The sequence below is a fragment of the Lathyrus oleraceus genome, chromosome 5, assembly GCF_024323335.1.
Source record: "Lathyrus oleraceus cultivar Zhongwan6 chromosome 5, CAAS_Psat_ZW6_1.0, whole genome shotgun sequence".
Taxonomy (NCBI): domain Eukaryota; kingdom Viridiplantae; phylum Streptophyta; class Magnoliopsida; order Fabales; family Fabaceae; genus Lathyrus; species Lathyrus oleraceus.
In genome coordinates, this window is record NC_066583.1 from 38,708,553 (window position 1) to 38,727,139 (window position 18,587).

At 33.6% G+C, this 18,587-nt stretch overlaps 2 protein-coding genes across 4 annotated transcripts; one reads left to right on the forward strand and one right to left on the reverse strand.

Annotated features, from left to right (window-relative positions):
- The first annotated feature begins 8,153 nt into the window (after nucleotides 1–8,153).
- Nucleotides 8,154–13,126, forward strand: LOC127079459 (26S proteasome regulatory subunit S10B homolog B). The gene is made up of 10 exons (XM_051019838.1): nucleotides 8,154–8,389; nucleotides 8,994–9,113; nucleotides 9,666–9,802; nucleotides 9,958–10,119; nucleotides 10,528–10,614; nucleotides 10,697–10,783; nucleotides 10,862–10,999; nucleotides 12,339–12,530; nucleotides 12,611–12,709; nucleotides 12,801–13,126. Exons 1-10 carry the CDS (start codon nucleotides 8,290–8,292, stop codon nucleotides 12,873–12,875), a joined length of 1,197 nt encoding a protein of 398 aa, XP_050875795.1. The 5' UTR covers nucleotides 8,154–8,289; the 3' UTR covers nucleotides 12,876–13,126.
- A 1,470-nt stretch (nucleotides 13,127–14,596) lies between these two features.
- LOC127079460 (uncharacterized) lies at nucleotides 14,597–18,040 on the reverse strand. 3 transcript variants are annotated; one of them, XM_051019841.1, is made up of 5 exons: nucleotides 17,802–18,040; nucleotides 17,090–17,124; nucleotides 16,642–16,977; nucleotides 15,898–15,929; nucleotides 14,597–15,778 (listed from the first exon to the last, which is right to left on the reverse strand). In XM_051019841.1, the coding sequence occupies exons 3-5, from the start codon at nucleotides 16,970–16,972 to the stop codon at nucleotides 14,840–14,842; spliced, it is 1,302 nt and encodes a 433-aa protein (XP_050875798.1). In that variant the 5' UTR covers nucleotides 16,973–16,977; nucleotides 17,090–17,124; nucleotides 17,802–18,040; the 3' UTR covers nucleotides 14,597–14,839. The 3 variants fall into 3 exon arrangements, with proteins under 3 accessions (XP_050875798.1, XP_050875796.1, XP_050875799.1); XM_051019839.1 differs by having other exon boundaries at nucleotides 17,090–17,127; XM_051019842.1 differs by lacking the exon at nucleotides 17,090–17,124.
- Between the last annotated feature and the right edge of the window lie 547 nt (nucleotides 18,041–18,587).

Genomic DNA, 18,587 nt, shown 5'->3' on the forward strand with positions numbered 1-18,587 from the left:
GCACACCCCTCATCTTCTTTCATCTGCTTCACCTTAGCCCCTCAATGGCAAGGTTAAGAGCTAACACTACCCAGTTACAGTGGTTTGTTTGTTGAGGTTGATATGACCCCTCGACTAAAACTTAACCTTGATTGAGCCCATTGCTTGCATATAGTGTGTGTTACTTGTGCTTGTGTGTTCGTCTGACTTGCTTCCTGTGCAAGATAGGTTTGGTTTGGCTTGCTTCCTGTGCAAGTCATGCTTAGGATAGGCTTGCTTCCTGTGCAAGTTAGCTAGAAACCTTAACCTAGGGATGATTTTGCATGATAACATCTAGGCTCGAGTCGTAGTCTCCCTAGTTGTGTCTCCCTCTGTTATCTGTTTAGGCTAGTCCTGTATCCCTATGTAAGGGGAACTACGTCGCCCTGATTCTCATACCAGATGAGGTACGTAGGCAGGAGATCGTGCGAGATCTCTCCGGGCACACTTTTCTTTCTTTTTGTGTGTGTGCTTGACAGTTATAGGCTCGAGTTCCCGACTCCCTATTAACTTGTTTGGTTGTTGTGTGCTTGGAAGCTGATGTAAGTCCATCGAGTGGCATTCGGGTTCCAGTGTGCGTGTGTTTTGGTTCGGATGCCGATGTAAGTCCAGTGATTGGCGTTCGGGCTCCACGTTTGCCTTTTTGTGTGTGTTTTGGTTCGGATGCTGATGTAAGTCCAGTGATTGGCACTCAGGCTCCAGGTTTGCCTGCTTGTGTGTTTGTTTGTTTGGCGTGCGTGTAGCCGAACTACGGCAACTCTGATTCTCATGTTCAGATGAGATACGTAGGCACAAGATGCGATGTCTTGCCGAGTTTGACTAACGACTAACAACTAATTCTTGTTTGCTTTCGCCCTTGTTGCGATCCTTTCTCTCGCCCTCGTTGCGATCGAGACTATCCCTTTCTCTTGCCCTCGTTGCAATCGAGACCCTTATTCCCGTAGTTTAGTTTGAACTACGTTTTGCTCTGATTCTCATTCCCGATGAGATACGTAGGCATAAGACGCGACGTCTTAGCGAGCACACATCTCTTTCACCCATAGGTTGCCGAGCTACGAAGACTCTGATTCTCATTCCAGATGAGATACGTATGCAATGGATGCGATATCTATGCGAGTCATTTTTCTCTTGACCCTTTTAGTAAATAGTACATTAGATAAACACACACCCTTTAGACAAGAAACAACAAGAGTGGATCCCGTAGAGTACTACGGATGCGTAGGGGTGCTAATACCTTCCCTTCGCATAATCGACTCCCGAACCCAAGATTTGGTTGCGAGACCTTGTCTTTTCCTTTCCTTTCTCCAGGTTTACTTCGAGCGTTTCCTTTCCCTCCTTTGGGATAAATAACGCACGGTGGCGACTCTTCTGTCATCTTTCTTTCGCCGGTTGTTTTTTCGCACCTACTGTATTTTTCAGGTTGCGACATCATGGACAAATTTAGTCAGACATTAGGTCTAAACATCAACCTTGATAAGTTCAGTGTTATCTACTTTACTTGCATCTCTCAGACAAAAATTAATCAACTAGATAAAATCTCAGGCATTTAAAGTATTACTTCTCTGAATAATTTTTTTTTATATTCTCATAGGTAGAGCTAATAGATCAAACTTCAACTTTTATGGAAAAATGCAAACACAAATGGCTTCTTGGAGAAAACGAGCTTCTTAACGAGCCTGGTAAATTAGCTCTTGCTACATCGGTTTTCACCTACATCCCTTGTTACTACATGTAAACCACTTGGCTCCCTCAAAACATATGTTGCACTGTTGGCAGTATGACTCGTAGTTTTATTTGGAAGGGTACTAAAACCATAGGTACTCATTTGGTTTGTTGAAAAAGGATCACACATCCAAAGAAATTAGGTGGCTTTGGGGTTTGATCGACTAGAAATTGCCAACACATCCTTTCTTGGTAAACTTGTTTGGAATATGCTTTAAAATACTGACAAATTTCAGGTTTGTCTCCTCTCTCAAAAGTATTTATATGGTGCTCATTTACTTTCCCTTTCAGCTACTACAATTTCCCCCACCTAGAATTTTATCATCAAAGTGAAAAATATGTTAAAAAGATGGGATTGACCGAAGACCTCAATCAAGATCCTCTTCTTTCTGGTATAGACAATGGATTTTTTGTGGTCCATTGGCTCATGTTGTTGAGTATGTTCACATCTATGACATTAATCTATCAGTTAAATATTTCTACTTTACAACATCGCCCCACATCCATCACTTATATTCTCAACTCTCTCAAAACATCATCACTGAGATCACCACCAAAACTCCTAGCTTTAACCCCAATACAAAAAATGTATTTATTTGGTTTGATCACATAAATGGAACTTACGTTGCTAAGAGTGGTTACGCTCAAATCCTTCACAACAAAGAAGACATATATAATCATAATTCAGAGCCTCGAACATGGAACTGGATTTGGAAACTCAGCCTTTAAGAAAAGATAAAGGTCATTTTTTTTCTTGTTTGTCACAAGTTTGTTCATACTCTCTCTCTCTCTCTCTCTCTATATATATATATATATATATATATATATTCTTCGTCATCGTAACATGGTCCCTCAGATGTCTTCAAAATGTGCCTTGAAAGAGGAGTCATTCCTTCATTGTATTCATGATTGTAGGGATTCTAAAAACCTTTGATTGTATATTGAGTTTAATCATCCTTGTTTTACTCAAGATGAAAATGCTTGGATAAAAATGAGAGTCATGGTACTTGTAATAACCTCTTTGTCGCAGGTTGGAGAAAATGTAACTCAACATGCATGTCATAAAACCCTTTGGTTTCCCACTCCATGGCATACTCCTTTCACTTTTGCTTCACTAAACCTCAAACAGGGCACCTAGACAACCGATTCATTAAGTGGTACCTTTCACACATCATCTGGGACATGACAAAGTGGCTTCTCTGAATTCATCTTGAAATCTTCAGATATTCTCCAAATAGAACTTTAGACCATTTACAAAGGTCTCTCTCTATCCAAAAGTATGATTGATCATTGTATTTTAATACACCATATTTTACTTTATACTAAGACAATTCTATGACTTCCCACGTTATTTTCATTGATTTTAATATGTTTTTAATTTAAGTTTGAATTCTCTATGACTTTATTTATGTTGCCTATTTTCAGAATAAACTATAGTTTGATACCTTCTCACTATGAAATCATAATTTAAGCTACAAAATATCATTTGATGCATTCTAATATGCATTGGAAAGATAAAAGAAAGAACTACAAGTTTCATGTTGATATTAGAATCCAATTCGGAGTGCAGATAATTCAAATTATCAGTACTCATTCTAGACTTAAGAAAAATAAATTAGTTAGCTTTGGACCAATTTATGTTTTTCGGGTCGGTGCTCTTAAAGGACAATTGCCTTTATTATTTAAGATAAATTCAGCATTAGGGAAAGGCATGCAAATTTTAGGAGTTAGAGAGAGCATTAGGATTACATGACCGACTAAACTCCTAGGTTAATCTAATGTTTTGGAATTTCATCAAGACTTTGAAGTTATTATATTATCAATTTTTATTCAATTCATTTCAATCCCGTTTTGTGTATTCTTGTTTGCTTAATTCAAGTTACATATAATAGTGTTGATTAAATTTAAATTTGATCGATGCACGTTCCTTAACTTTACATGTTAACTTAGCTTTTTCGTTAACTTCGCCCGATCTCCAGTTGTCATGTTTAATGCGGCAAACCGGAATATAATTCATATAGTATTGATCACGCTTGTTAATCAATACTATAATAAAATAGGAATTGAATCCGCTTAGGAAATTGATGATATAATAACCAATGATATGTCTAAAATTATCGAACCAGTAGATTAATAATTTAATCATAGTTGTAATCGTTTTCTTTATTTTCAATTGTTCGAAAACCTAAAACCCTCCTTTTCATTTCTTTCCTTTAGTTAAATTAACTTAGAGTCCTTGTGATACGACTCGAGTGTCGCTTCATTATTCTACACTTTATTTACTCGTTTTTGACCCGCGTTCGACAACATATCAAATTGACATCGTTGTCGGAGACTTTTTGATAACTAACATTATAATCATAGTTTATAGTATTGTTAGCAATTTTGTTTGTTTATTAATTTTTAGGATTGCATTATAGTGAGATGACTCTTTAAAGGGAATATTGTTTCTTGATTTGTTTATGATGTTCTAGAATTTTTTTTGAGCAAAAGCTAAGAAGTCTCAAAATCGCAATTTTTTCATTTTTCTATTTTATTAGAATTTTTTTTTCTATTTTTCATATTTTCAAAAAAATCTATTTTTTTTGTAGATTCGTTATTTTATTTTATTTTATTTTTAGTTATATTTTTATAATTTTTATATTTTATTTTAATCGTTTTTTGATTATATTTTATTAGATATATTTGATAGTGATTTTATTTGACTTTGTGTTAATTTTATATTGATTTGATTTTTATTTTGATTGTTTAGTCATACTTGGTAGTGATTTTATTTGATTATATATTAATTTGATTCTGATTTTGAATTTGATAATCATATCATGTCGGATCAAAATAGAACCTTAAGAGAACTTGCTGCACCTGATTCACTATTTGTTGATTTCCTTTCTTTGTCTGATTTTGATGACACATATACTTGTGATGTTTGTAATGATACTCATTTATGTTCAGTTCGTGCTGAAATTGAAGCTGTTTTATAAGTTGATATTTCTTCTGAGATTTCTTATGAGATTTCTACTGAGAAAATTAATGTTGCAGATATAAATATAGCTCTTGTTGTAAATTTTTTTACCATCCATTGAACAACCATCTGCCTTTGACCTTAAGCCACTCTCTACATATTTAAAATATGCATTTTTAGAATTCGAAGAAATTTTGACCGTAATGATTTCATCTAAATTTGAATTTGAACAGGAACAAAAATTGTTGCAGATATTAAAGAAACATAAGAATGCAATTTGATGGAACTTGACTGACATTTATGGCATTAACGCGTCTATATGTATGCATAATCCTTCGATTTTGGATGCTATGACAAATGAGATATATATTGCACCAGAGGACAAAGAGAAGACCACTTTCACTGCATATTTGACACTTTTACCTATGTAAGAATGTTTTTTGATCTATGAATAAAAAGTGAAAGACTGATAAAAATTCAAAGTCAATGGACATCGTCTTAAGCTATTCCATGAGAGCTCCACTTTGGAAGAGGAAACTATAAAAGCGCTCTCATTGAGAAATGCTACTTATGCAGTCATCTATCTGCCTTAACTACTCGAATGTGTTTTTTCCTCTCTCTCATCTATCTTATTTTATATTTGTTTCCTTCATCGATAACAATGTGTATTTTAAGTGTGGGGGAGAGATGTCGTTTATTTTTGTTGTTTTGTTTTCGCGTTTTTAAATAAAATAATAAAAAAAATGCATGTTGTTTCGTTGGTTTTTGAGATTGTGGTGTGTAAGTAATTTCTCTCTTCTTTTGACTAAATATTCGTGGTGTGATTTGAGCAACTTTATTTGCATTCTCAATATGATAAAGTAACCTAAAGTCTAAATTATGTATCCTTTATGGTAGACCATTATCCTTGGCGAGAATTTGAGCCTTATAATGGATGACATACAAAATTCCATTTATTTTTCTTTCTTGTATGATTTCACTCATGTTTGTTAGTTACTCTAGAACTTGACTCAACTCTGTTGAAACTTTTTATTTACTTGTACATACTGATATGATAAAGACATTTTTTTTTGTTTTATTTTTAGCCACTTAGTTATTAATGCAACCCCTGAAATTATCATCATTTGTTTGAAACCCTTTTGAGCCTATATATCCCATTTTTTGTTTATAACTCATTATAAGGCTAAAAGTGAAAAACAATGTTATGATCCTATTTAAGGGGGCAAATGAGTCTTGTTTGAAGTTGTGTGAGGTTGAATTAGTATATTTGTGATATTTCAACCGTTGGCAGAAAATAAAATGGGAAGAAAATTCATATTACTATTCCTTATAAAAAAAAGAAATAAAAAAAGGAAAAAAAAGATAAAAAAAGAGAAAATGATTGCAAAAAAGTTGTTTGAAAGTGAATGATTAATTCAACTTCTGCGGTTCCTTTCAATTATCTTTTGTACCTTTGAATTTTAACTTAGTACCTCTTAGTATTTATCTCACGATTATCTTGGTCACGTTACAATCAAAATAAAGTATTTTGGATTTTTGTGTGCATGTATTTCAAGTGTGGATGTTAGAGTTTTTTCAAGATTATGTTTGTGTTAACTTTTATGATGTGCTTTGAATGTAAACAAATAACCTAAACACTTGAGAGTGAGAGAATATTTATATCCTGTGAGGATCTTGCCATCTTTGGTGCATTCTTTGGTAAATTGTCCTCTTATTTGCTTTAATTGTCACAAGAAGTTACTCACTAACGCCATATTCCTTGAAGTTTATAATGAGAATTTTGCTTACCCCTATGTGATCATGAAAGTCTTTGAAATTGTATGTTATGTTTTTGTTTTTGTTTCTCGTTTTTAATCTATTTTAAATTTTGAAGTTAGAGTTTTGTTTGGAGTGCAAAAATTCAAATGTGTGAGAATTTGATCATTGTATTTTAATTCACTATATTTTACTTTGTGCTAAGACAATTCTATGACTTATCGTGTTATTTCATTACTTTTAATAAATTTTTTAAGTTAAGTTTGAATTCTCTTTGATTTTATTTATGTTGCTTATTTTTAGAATAAACTATAGTTTGATATATTCCTACTGTGCAAATCATAACTTGAGGTACAAAACGTATTTTGACGCGTTTTAATATGCGTTGGAAAGTTAAGAGAAAGAGCTACAAGTTTTATGGTAATATCAGAAGCTAATTCGGAATGAAGAGGATTCAAGTTATCAGTTTTTATTCCAAACTTAATAAAAATGAATTAATTAGTTTTTGGTCTTATGTTTTCGGGTCGATGCTCTTAAAGTCCAATTTTCTTTATTATTTAAGATAAATTCAACATTAGGAAAAGGGAGACAATTTTTAGGAATTAAAGAGAGCATTAGGCTTATATGACCGACTCAACTCCAAGGTTAATCTACTGTTTCAGAATTTCATCGAGGTTTTGAGGCTATTATATTATCAGTTTTTATTTAATTCCTTTCAATCCCGTTTTGTGTATTATTGTTTTCTTAATTCGGGTTATACAATAATGTTGATTGAATTTAATCGATGCATGTTCCTTAACTTTGCCTGTTAACTTAGCTTAAATTTTGATCTTCATCTGTCATGCTTAATGCGACAAATAAAAATATAATTTGTATAGTGTTCATTACATATGTTTATTGATATTATAATCAAATAGGAATTGAAACCACCTAGAGAATTGGTGATATAATAATCGATGATATGTCTAAAATTACCAAACTGATAGATTAATAAGTTAATCATAATTGCAATTGTTTTCTTTATTTTCAATTGTCTGAAAACCTAAAACTCCCATTTTCAATTCTTTCCTCTAGTTAAATTAACTTAGAACCCTTGCGATATGACTCGAGTGTTGCTTCCTTATTCTACACTTTATTTATTCGTTTTTGACTCGTGCGCGACAACGAATCAATAACCATTATTGACTCGTGTGCGACAACGGATTAATGACCATTTTCCCCCTCAATATCGATCTCATTAAAATCCTTTTTAAGTAACTATCACAAACATAATGTGTTGATCCAAAGTATTAAGAAAAATTTACTTGAAAATACTATGTTTCAAGTATTCCACACTCATGTGAAAACAATCGAAATATTGATTTTATGATATATTCGATACATTTGCTAATGTTGATCTCTTGATCTATAACTCGTCTCCTCTAAAATTGAATAAAATTCTTACCGCAAACGAAACATAAAATTCATTTTCAAAATTATAGTTTGTTTCTAATTCTTTTCTTCTTGTTTATTTTAGCTTTGTAACAAAATAAATAAATAAGTTAATAATGAATTTTAGTCAATAAATCATTTTAACCAAAATTTACACGGTTGATATTTGGATTATTAAAAAAAGTCAAATGGAAAATTTGCAACGAAAACATATTTTAGCTATATGCTGGGTTAAATAAACGGGGTAGTGGTAAAAAAATGGGGTCACGTAACATAGCGACATCACATAATAAGCTTTCGTAGTCCACAAACTAGTCTATTACTCTCTCTACTCCACCGTTCGAGTTTGTGCGACCTAACCTTCACCCCTTCCATCTTTCCAATTTCGTAGCGCCACAACCATGACGGACACAGAAGACGCCGCGCGACGCCGTAATGCGGTGGCCGAGTATCGGAAGAAACTTCTCCAGCACAAGGAGTTGGAGTCCAGAGTTCGATCCGGTTCGACTCTCTATTTCTTCATCGATTATCTTTCGCTTGTTATAGAATCTAAAATTCTGTATCGTTTTCGCTTTTCACTTATTCTCCAAAGTGTTGGTATTATTGTTTGTCCTTTTGGCTTATTTAGTAATTGATTTGCTTGGAATCGGAAAACCCTATCAATTTCTTTAATTAGTTTTTTTTGTATGACCTAGGAGAATCATCGTTTTGATAATTTTACATGTTTTTTTCGAAATTAGGGTAAGATTATCAACTGGATCTATTGTTAGAATTAGTTTGAAGTTTGGTTGAGATTGTTTTGGTTAAGTAAATAAATTCCCTATTGAGCAATGGAATCTGAATACAGTTCTTAATCGGAGATGATGGGGGCAGAATATCATCTAAGATATGTTTGGCACAATCTATTTTTAGCAAGTCCTGTTCTTTGAAAATGGAAATTCTTTAGTCTGTTTCTTTAGATTATGATTATGATTTTACAATAGCAATCAGTTTCGATGTGTTAGTTCTTTGTTACGGTCTGATATCTTTTCTTTCTTTTTCTAATGGCGGACTTGAATACTTGTGGATTAGAATAGTGACTTTGGTTTTGAAATTCAAAATGCAGTGAGGGAGAATTTGCGAGCTTCAAAGAAAGAGTTCAACAAAACAGAAGATGATTTGAAGTCTCTTCAAAGTGTTGGCCAGATAATTGGCGAAGTTCTCAGGCCTCTTGATAATGAACGCTGTAATTGCTCTTTCCTTTTATCGTATTATTGTTTAATTAATATCTCAAGCAGTTGTCAATGGCGGATAGCGGTCCACGGCGGATAGCGAAAATCCTGCCTTATCGGTTGCTTTGCGGCGCCATTATAGCAGAATAATCCGTAATATCGACCAGTATTTACAATTGTGGCGATCCCAAAAACTGCCATGCATATCCGCCATAGTGCCGCCATGGCGGATATTTGATAACACTGATCTCATGCTATCAAATTCTGCAACTTCATTCTTAACATCTCTACATCTATATTTAGGTTATCCCTTTTGATCATTTGTGTTACCAGCAAGTTGTTATGTAATATACCTGGATTGTTTGCATGAAGATATTTTATCCTCGATCTTTTTTTTTTGTTTCTTATGATATATTAAACATGTGTATCTCATTGACTCTTGATATTTTTTGTTATAACTTGTATGTGTGAGCCACCCACCCAAAAAACAGCATCCTGTTTCTTGTTTGATATGAAAGTAAGAATGAATCAATGATTCTAAAACCTTTATGTTTTTATTATTTTAGTGATTGTTAAAGCAAGTAGTGGTCCAAGATATGTGGTTGGATGCCGCAGTAAAGTGGATAAGGAAAAGCTCACTTCCGGGACGAGGGTGGTTCTTGATATGACAACACTCACTATAATGCGTGCTCTTCCCCGTGAAGTAGGTTATCAGAGTTTATTCTCTTTATGTTGTTATTTGATGAAATGTGTGTGTCCTTTTTGGCTCTCTAATTTGTTTTTTCTTATTTATTCCATAAATCTCCTAGTACTTTTCCATGATTGCTTGTCACTAACTTCTATCAATTGGGTTGCTAGGTTGATCCAGTTGTGTACAATATGCTTCATGAAGATCCCGGTAATATTAGTTACTCTGCTGTTGGTGGTTTATCTGATCAGATCAGGGAATTGAGAGAATCAATTGAATTGCCTCTAATGAATCCTGAGCTCTTTCTTCGAGTTGGAATTAAACCTCCCAAGGTAATCAACTTTTCACTGCAATTTGCAATATCTGGCCTGTATCAGTGCTAGTATGTGTCTTTAGCAATGTCATCATCTAAATCTCTACTTTTTATGGAATGTTTTGCACTTTGCAGAAACATTTTCTGTTTTTACTTTTATTTACAAAATTCCATTTTCTGTTTTTACTTTTATTTACAAAATTCCACTTTTTTTTTCTCGTTTAATTATTGATTTTATACATTCCTATATGACTGTTTGTTGTTTTCATTATTTGCCGTAAAATCATTCAAAAAAGAGACATTGAAAATAATATGCCATTTTATTAAGTAAAAAAAATAGAAATTGTTCTTGCAAACTAAACAAACTCTTATTTAGCCATACTTTTAACTATTACGTTTGACACTTCTTCATATCTTCATCTTTCAGGGTGTTCTCCTTTATGGGCCTCCTGGTACGGGTAAAACTTTGTTAGCAAGAGCTATTGCCAGCAATATAGATGCTAATTTCCTAAAGGTCGGATTATGGATCTTTTATCAATTCTATGTGTTTTGAAATGACTGTAAAATATATTTACCTTCCCTTTTCTCTAATATAGGTTGTTTCAAGTGCTATAATTGATAAGTACATCGGAGAAAGTGCGAGGTTAATAAGAGAGATGTTTGGGTATGCACGTGATCACCAGGTGATATTCTTGTGTTTAGTTATCTTCCTATAGGTTTATCAACTAGAATGAAGTTCTAAATCTTCTCTGTTTTCTTAGCCCTGCATCATTTTTATGGATGAGATCGATGCCATTGGTGGTCGTCGTTTCAGTGAGGGAACAAGTGCAGATCGCGAGATTCAGAGAACATTAATGGAGCTGCTTAATCAACTTGATGGTTTTGATCAACTTGGAAAGGTATGTCTTATTTATCTACTCTCTTTGACTTGATTTGAAAATAACCATCATGTGATTGTGATCAAGTGGTTAATGAGTTTCACTTAAGAACAAATACTTCGGGGAACCTGAGTTTGAATACAATTCTTAGCCAGCCTTTACTTACCTCTCGTGAATGAACTTCAGATTACCAGAGCCGTCTTCCTTTGGGGGCTGGAGAGTTAACATAAAAAAAATCTATGAAACAGACACCTCTAAAATTGACTGTGTCGTGGTGTCCGACATTCTTACTGACACGTGTCAGATTACTTAGACAAATGTCATAATTTTTGTCTTTTGCTTTGAAACTCCTTGGATCGGTGTCCAACAATGTATAACACTTGTACGGCTTGGGTTGGACAACATAGATGAGTGTCCCAAAAGAATTATATTTTTCTTTGCTTTGATGCGTCTACACACTCCTCTGAAACAACCACAAGGATTAGAGATCCATCGAAACAATGCTGGTCAATGAGTTACAACATATTATCTTTTTTGATAGTAGATAAATAAACCAATTACTAAATATAGATGCACGGTGTTCTAAACTTTGTGTCAGGTATCCGTGTCGGAGTCTTTGCATCATAGATTAAAACAAATAAAATAACCACTATGTTTGATACCTTATAGCGAATTCCTCTTGGTGTAGGTGTGTATGCTAACTACAATACAATTAAATTCCATATCCTATGCTTAGAGACGGGGACTTGTATGTTTCACATTTTTTTAATGTTTTTGAACGTTCAAAGATGCATTTGCAACTGTGATGGAAATGTTAAGATGCATTTGCAACTGTGATGGAAATGTTAAGTGACCTTTTTTTTAATGTCTTTGAATGTTCAAAGACGCATATGTAACAGTGATGGAAATGTTAAGAAGTGACTTTTGTGCTCATAGTTTATCAAACAAATGGTTTGCTATTTCTTGACGTTTTCTTTTTGTAAAGTTCATAGTCAACATTTTTTTATTTTAACCATCTGATTCCTAAGGGAGGGGACCTTAGTAATTCGGAGTTCGGTTGGCAAGTAAGTAAAGTCGGGTCAAGAATTGTTCCACTCAGAATTCAAACTCGGGTTCTCTCAAAGATTTATTTTTAAGTAGAGTTTATTAACCACTTGAGTCTAATCACTTGGTTAAAATCAACATTTTTAAAGATATAGGATATTTAACAGAGTTTTTTCCCTTCATTATATTATATACTTCAAATGACAAATATATAAGAACCAGCCTTTTCTCATTATTGATGTTTTTGTTCAAATGACTGTTCTAAATTCTTGATGATCAATTGATAATGACTTTTCCCTCTGAATTTATATTGCAGGTTAAAATGATCATGGCAACAAACCGACCTGATGTACTTGACCCCGCTCTCCTACGTCCTGGAAGATTGGATAGAAAAATAGAAATTCCATTGCCAAATGAACAATCAAGAATGGAAATTCTTAAGATTCATGCTGCTGGAATTGCTAAGCATGGTGAAATAGACTATGAAGCGGTTGTGAAGCTTGCAGAGGTAAGTCCGGGTGGCGGCTTGGGTTATGATAACTGACATTTGCTAAATGTATAATGTATCATCTGTTACAAAATTGACAGGGTTTTAATGGAGCTGATCTCCGAAATGTGTGCACTGAAGCTGGAATGTCAGCAATTCGTGCAGAGCGGGACTATGTTATCCACGAAGATTTCATGAAGGTAAGCTCTTTTGTTCAGGAAGCAATTTTTCCTTTGTATGAATTTCTCTATGAAGGCTCTACCTTACTGTATCTCTTTACATTGCTTCTAGGCCGTAAGGAAATTGAATGAGGCAAAGAAACTTGAATCTAGTGCACACTACAATGCTGATTTTGGAAAAGAATAAAATCTATTGTGAAATTCTCAGAGCCATGGATATTTATGGCAGTGCATGTTTTGAACCGGAAATACCTCGCGCAAGTTTGTCAAATCATGAGTATTATAGCAGCCGTCCAGACAATGACATGTACTATCACGATTCTAATTTTAAAATGAGAACTTGTCAAACGGTTAAGGGGCGTTTAATTGAATTAGTTGATCAAACTGAATTGTATTACGTGTTTCATGTCTTTATTTTAGAAGTGTGGTTCATATCTATTTTCATGTATTTATTTTAAAAGTGCGGTTCATATCTATACTACCGACTTGGCATATAAATCTCATCGTTTTTGTTCTGCTGCCTGTGATGAAAAGTCAACTCTTGTTTTTTTTTAAATGAACTAAAATCTGTAAAAATAAACTTAAGAGACTAAAATTTAAATTTCTGAACTAAAACCATTTAAACGGATTAAGGCATAACCATTAAATGGATTAAGGGCTGTTTTAGCATTAAGTTTCTTTTAATTTTAAAAATAATTTTTGTAAAGATATTTTTTAAAATATTGCACTTTTTTTTAAGTTCATTTTTTATAAATTGAAATACTTTTGGTATCCTATAATATATTATAAAAGATTAAGATAGAGTCGAAATTGTAGTTTTTTAAAAAAGTTATATCTTAAAAATAAATTTAAAAAAAATTATTTGATATAATTTTAAAATTAAATGATTTTTTTAAAATTTTGATATTCAATATTAAGATATCTAAAATAATATTTTAACAACAATAATTTCAATTAAATTTTTATTTTTCTTACACAAATATGTAATACTTTAAAAATTAGGTAGAAGTGTCGAAAGTGTTGGACGCAATGCTCTAGAATGTTTGTACAATATTTAAGTCTTGTTAAACAAGTGTCACCGTTTCGAATGAATCTTTGAAAAAGATTCAATTCTATTTTATTGTTTTTATTTAGCAATATATTTAAGTTATTTGTTTGACCACTTAATGAAGGTTGATTTAATTTTGAATGAAGATTTAGATTTGAATTTAAATTGAAACAAATTATATTTTGTTGGAGATATGATTTGTATGAGATAAATGATATGTACACCTCTATATTTCAATAATTTTGTATATAGAATTTGTCTAAAATTGAGTGATAGTATTTAATATTGATCATTGAGTTGTAATCTTCAATCATTAATCATGTGATTGAAAATAATGAGTAGGTTCTTATGTTTAGAGGAAAACTCTAAATAGAAAATCATTGGGCACTGTTAAGAAGAGATTGAATTTATTGTTTCTCGTCAAATTAATTGTACTAATTTGTTAATAATCAATTTCATTTCTTAACCCCCACACGTAGGTGTGATTTCATCGACTATCGCGTTATTTGTTGTTTTTATGCTCCATTATTTATTATTTATTATTGTAGTATTTCTGCTTTAATGTGTCGAATCAGTTATCTAAGACATAATATTCGACATCAGTCCATCCAAATTAAGCAATTATCAGATCAAGTTTAGATGGTATCAATTTAAGTCGACTCAGCACTATAGACTCATCCAGCTATCTTTCAAGTTTAGGTTCTTGTGATCGTGATGTCTTTTGGCATGTTTACAATAATTCACAACCACATATATTTAAAAGATTATCATCTTAATTATTCATTAAAAAATACTAACAAGTGACCTTGAATATTTGTATGAGAAATTAAATTCATGGTTTTTCTGGTCAAGAATAAGGATACATAACATGATCATCACGGTATCATTAGTTTTTCACATTCAGAATCTCCTTAGAGTTTGAAGCAATGTGATTCAAATGTAACAAGTGACAATACAAGCGATCATGCATTCGTACACGAGTACACAAAATTTAATGAAAATAAATCTATAATTATTAGTAAAGCTGGTCAACATACAAATAGTAAATCCTACAAATATAATTAGAGACCTGCAGCAACTAACAGCTATGGTTATAACGAAGCTCAATCTTTGCGATATCTCGCCCAAAAACCCTTCTTCCTGGCAGAATCATTCTCGGACTGGGATCGATTCCACTTCGATCCCAGTGAGAAATGCCGCCTCAAGAAGGGTTTTCTTAATGAACTCCTTGAACTTGAGCTAGGCTCCAATTTCGAAACGACATCTTTTTGCCGATTAAAAACATCTAACCCACCATCAAAGTAGCTATCAACAACACGGTTTCTGGATATCTTGTAGCTCTTGCCCTTCATTTCTGATTCAGCCTTGAGACTTTTTCTGGACAACATCGACACGTGCTTTTCTCCAACCATGCAAATTGGACAAGCTGGATCATAACTATCTGCTTCTGATGTCATGGTCTCCAAGCATTCCGCATGATACGCATGACCACAGACAAGTACAGCAACAACCGAGAGGTCGTTGTTGGAAACAAATTTCTGGCTGCTCCATGCAGTTCTCTCGGTCAAGAGCTTCGAGCAGGCCCCGCAAGATTGTATATCCATGGAGGGAGAATACGAGAACCTACTACTAGTTCCACTTATCTTGTGGCGACCTGAACCTAAATGCTCGCTGTCGAATGACCACCTTTCCTTTTGAGATGATGCCACCAGTTCAGAAAACGTGCGCATGGACCAGCCATCAGATGAACCGCATTGGGATCCAGTTATCATGTCATTGCTGCAAGTGGACAGTACAAACGATGGTCTTCCCTCAGAAATTGAATTGTCGGGCGATTTCAAACCCAGGATTCTACTATCAGAAATTTGTCTCAGCAGCGGGTGTCCTGGAGATCGATGAGCCCATCTAGATGGTGTTGAACTAGGAAGATTGTGATGATTTAGATTACGAGTTATAGGTGTTGAGAAAGAAGATGGTATTGAAAAAGAAAGATTTGGTACTGAAGATTCTGCAATCTCTGGTGATTCTGTCAGATTCTTCACCTAAAGATAAATATAGATAAGAGTTAGGTTAGAGCTACATTGTAAAAGACTTGTAATTTAGTTCAGTCATCGTGCCACTTTTGTAATCAATTTCAGCTGTTCAAAAAATTAAATCTCACCGCTGTAGAACAATTACTTGACATGGATAGATCTGCAACAAGAAAAAAGAGGAAGAAGAAAGATAAATCAATGTCTGAACGAGGAAAAATAAGTAACCAAAGAAACATGGTGATAGAAGGGAGTCTTAAGAATTGTGGTATGGTCTAACTCAACCTTATAGATGAGGATTGCCGCCAGTTATAAACACATTATCAAGCCATATATTGTCTGATGTGAGACTCTTAACAGAGAGTGTCCTTCTTAGCATATATAATACGACCATTCAAGCGATGAACAAGATTGGAAAATAAAGTTTTTCATTTTTATTGTAAAAGAAAACGAACCTAGAAAGAGCAATGATTGATAAAGGAGTTCTAAGCCCTTAAATTTGTTTTTAATTGGACAGTCTCATCATTGAAAATGAAGCACAGGGAATCTATTGATGCTCATGCCTTAGACTAATCCTTTCCTCATCTCCTTGTCACATAGAGGGTGAAGTCAATGTAGTAAATCTAAAAGGCCATAATAATCTCTAAACACTACCATGTATTCCTATATATTAATGGGTACAGTGAGAGGCTCTGTAGCACCGACACCACTGAAAAAATGTGTGTCATTGTCACCGACACCGACATCTGCCATTACGTTCAATTTATTATTATTTTCAAATTATTACCGGTGTCGATGTGTCAGTGTCGTGTCCGGTATCCGTGTCTATGTCGTGACAGGTACTTTAAACGAAGAATAACGGAGTTAACGTTTACCTGAAGATAGAGTCATCTGACTCGCACCCAATTGCTCGTGAATCGGGGACTTCTGAGACATGGGTGTTACAGAGTTCTCCAGAGTGCTCCCCACATCAGATAAATTGCCTCTTTCAGAACTTAAAGACCCCTTTAACTCCATGCTGACACTTCTGCTGACTCTCCGAGACGTGAGAAACGAAAGATCATCAATTTCACCAGCGACGCGGCTCCATCTATCCCATTGAAAACTCAATGACGGTGAACATGTAGGATTTCTGTGAAAACTCTCACCTCCAGTTCTAGTGGAAATAGTTTGATCCTTTGCAGCAACACAACAAACTGATCCCATGATAACTGCGGACACACAAAGACTCATTACCAAGAACTCTATAGGTAACTAAAGAACCACAGAGATGAATAAAACACATCAACATAACAAGAAAAACACAGTAACTAAAAAACCCACCTCAATTATTTAATGAGAAAACTTAATCTTACCACCTGCTGAAGAATAAACAAAAAGAAAAGTTGATTAAATTCAGAAATGGTATGCGAAAATACCCTTCCGAGAGCAATGAAAGAAACACATTCTATTGTTTCATTTATATCCAACGAAATAATTCGTAAACATTATCAAGAATCAAGCATCATAAACCCAAGGGCACTTGGATGAGAAGGTAAAGGGTTAGCGAACTCTCTTGAAGGAGAGCTTTGCCACCGTCGGCTCTCGAGCCGGGGATTACCGGCTTGGAAGTTTAGGAATGTCTTCCCCTTTTTGTCACATTAGTAATATCAACTTGAACAAACAGAACACAAATATGCTCTAGACCCAATACAAAAAACTGCTCTTTTATGATTTTCTGTTTCATCACAATCCACAAAATACACAAAAACAGTAAAAGAAATCTCATATTTTTTTGTTAATAATTCATAAAACCATAAAAAAAATCAAACTTTAGTAAAAAAACACAAAAGGGCTGCAAAATCATTCACCAATACACAAAAGGAAGCAATACTATTGACATTAAATGATTGAAAATTAAAAAAAGTTAGGGTTTTGAAGCATAATAAAAACCAATTCATTCATTAAAGATAAAAGCTAAAAATAGAAAAAGAACAATAATAATAATAACAAGGATGACATGAAGCAAAGAGAATCAAAGGAACATAAACTTTACCTATTGAATTGGAAATCAAAAGAACAAAGCTTGTTTGAGAGAAAAATGATGAAACTATTTAAAAGTCGTCATTTTCGGGTTTGTGTAAGTCTTGTTGTTCTTCTTCGTGTTGTCAGTGGTCAAGCGCACCCAATGCTGTTTTTATGTACTAACGACGTTTGTTTGGATTTGAGACTTATGACTTTTATTTGTAACTGTTATAACGGAGTTAGGTCTCATTAGTGGGAGCTGAAAAGGGAATGCAGCTGAAATATCAAGTCTCGATTCGATATTTATCAAATAAAGTACTATATTTTTTTGTCTGAAATTCTCATCTTAAAATAAAGTAAGATGATTTAATTGCTTAGTACAAAAAAAAAGGAATATATTTATATATAGTAGAGTGTATGGAACACTAAGAAAAAAACTAAAGCAATAAAAAATAGGTTATTGAACTAAAGCATCTTCGATCACAATTAAAAGATTTTTAGAGTGAGTTTTTTTTACTTCTATTGTCAAATTGTTTTTTTTAAAGAACGTGTCAACCTAATTATATGGAGAAAATATCTATTTGGTTTGATAAAAATTTGCGAAAGACGGTTGAAGACATATTGGTTGGTGGAAGTCCTTTCTTCGAGGATCTTCAATGGATAGTGTCTTCTTTATCCATTAGAGTTTGGAGATTGTGTTTGTACTCGAAGTAGAGGTTGTCTCATACGCTTTTGTGTCTTTTAGAGACTAATCTTGGATGTTATATGATGATATATTGAGAGACAATGTGGTATATGGTATGCACTCAGATTTCGA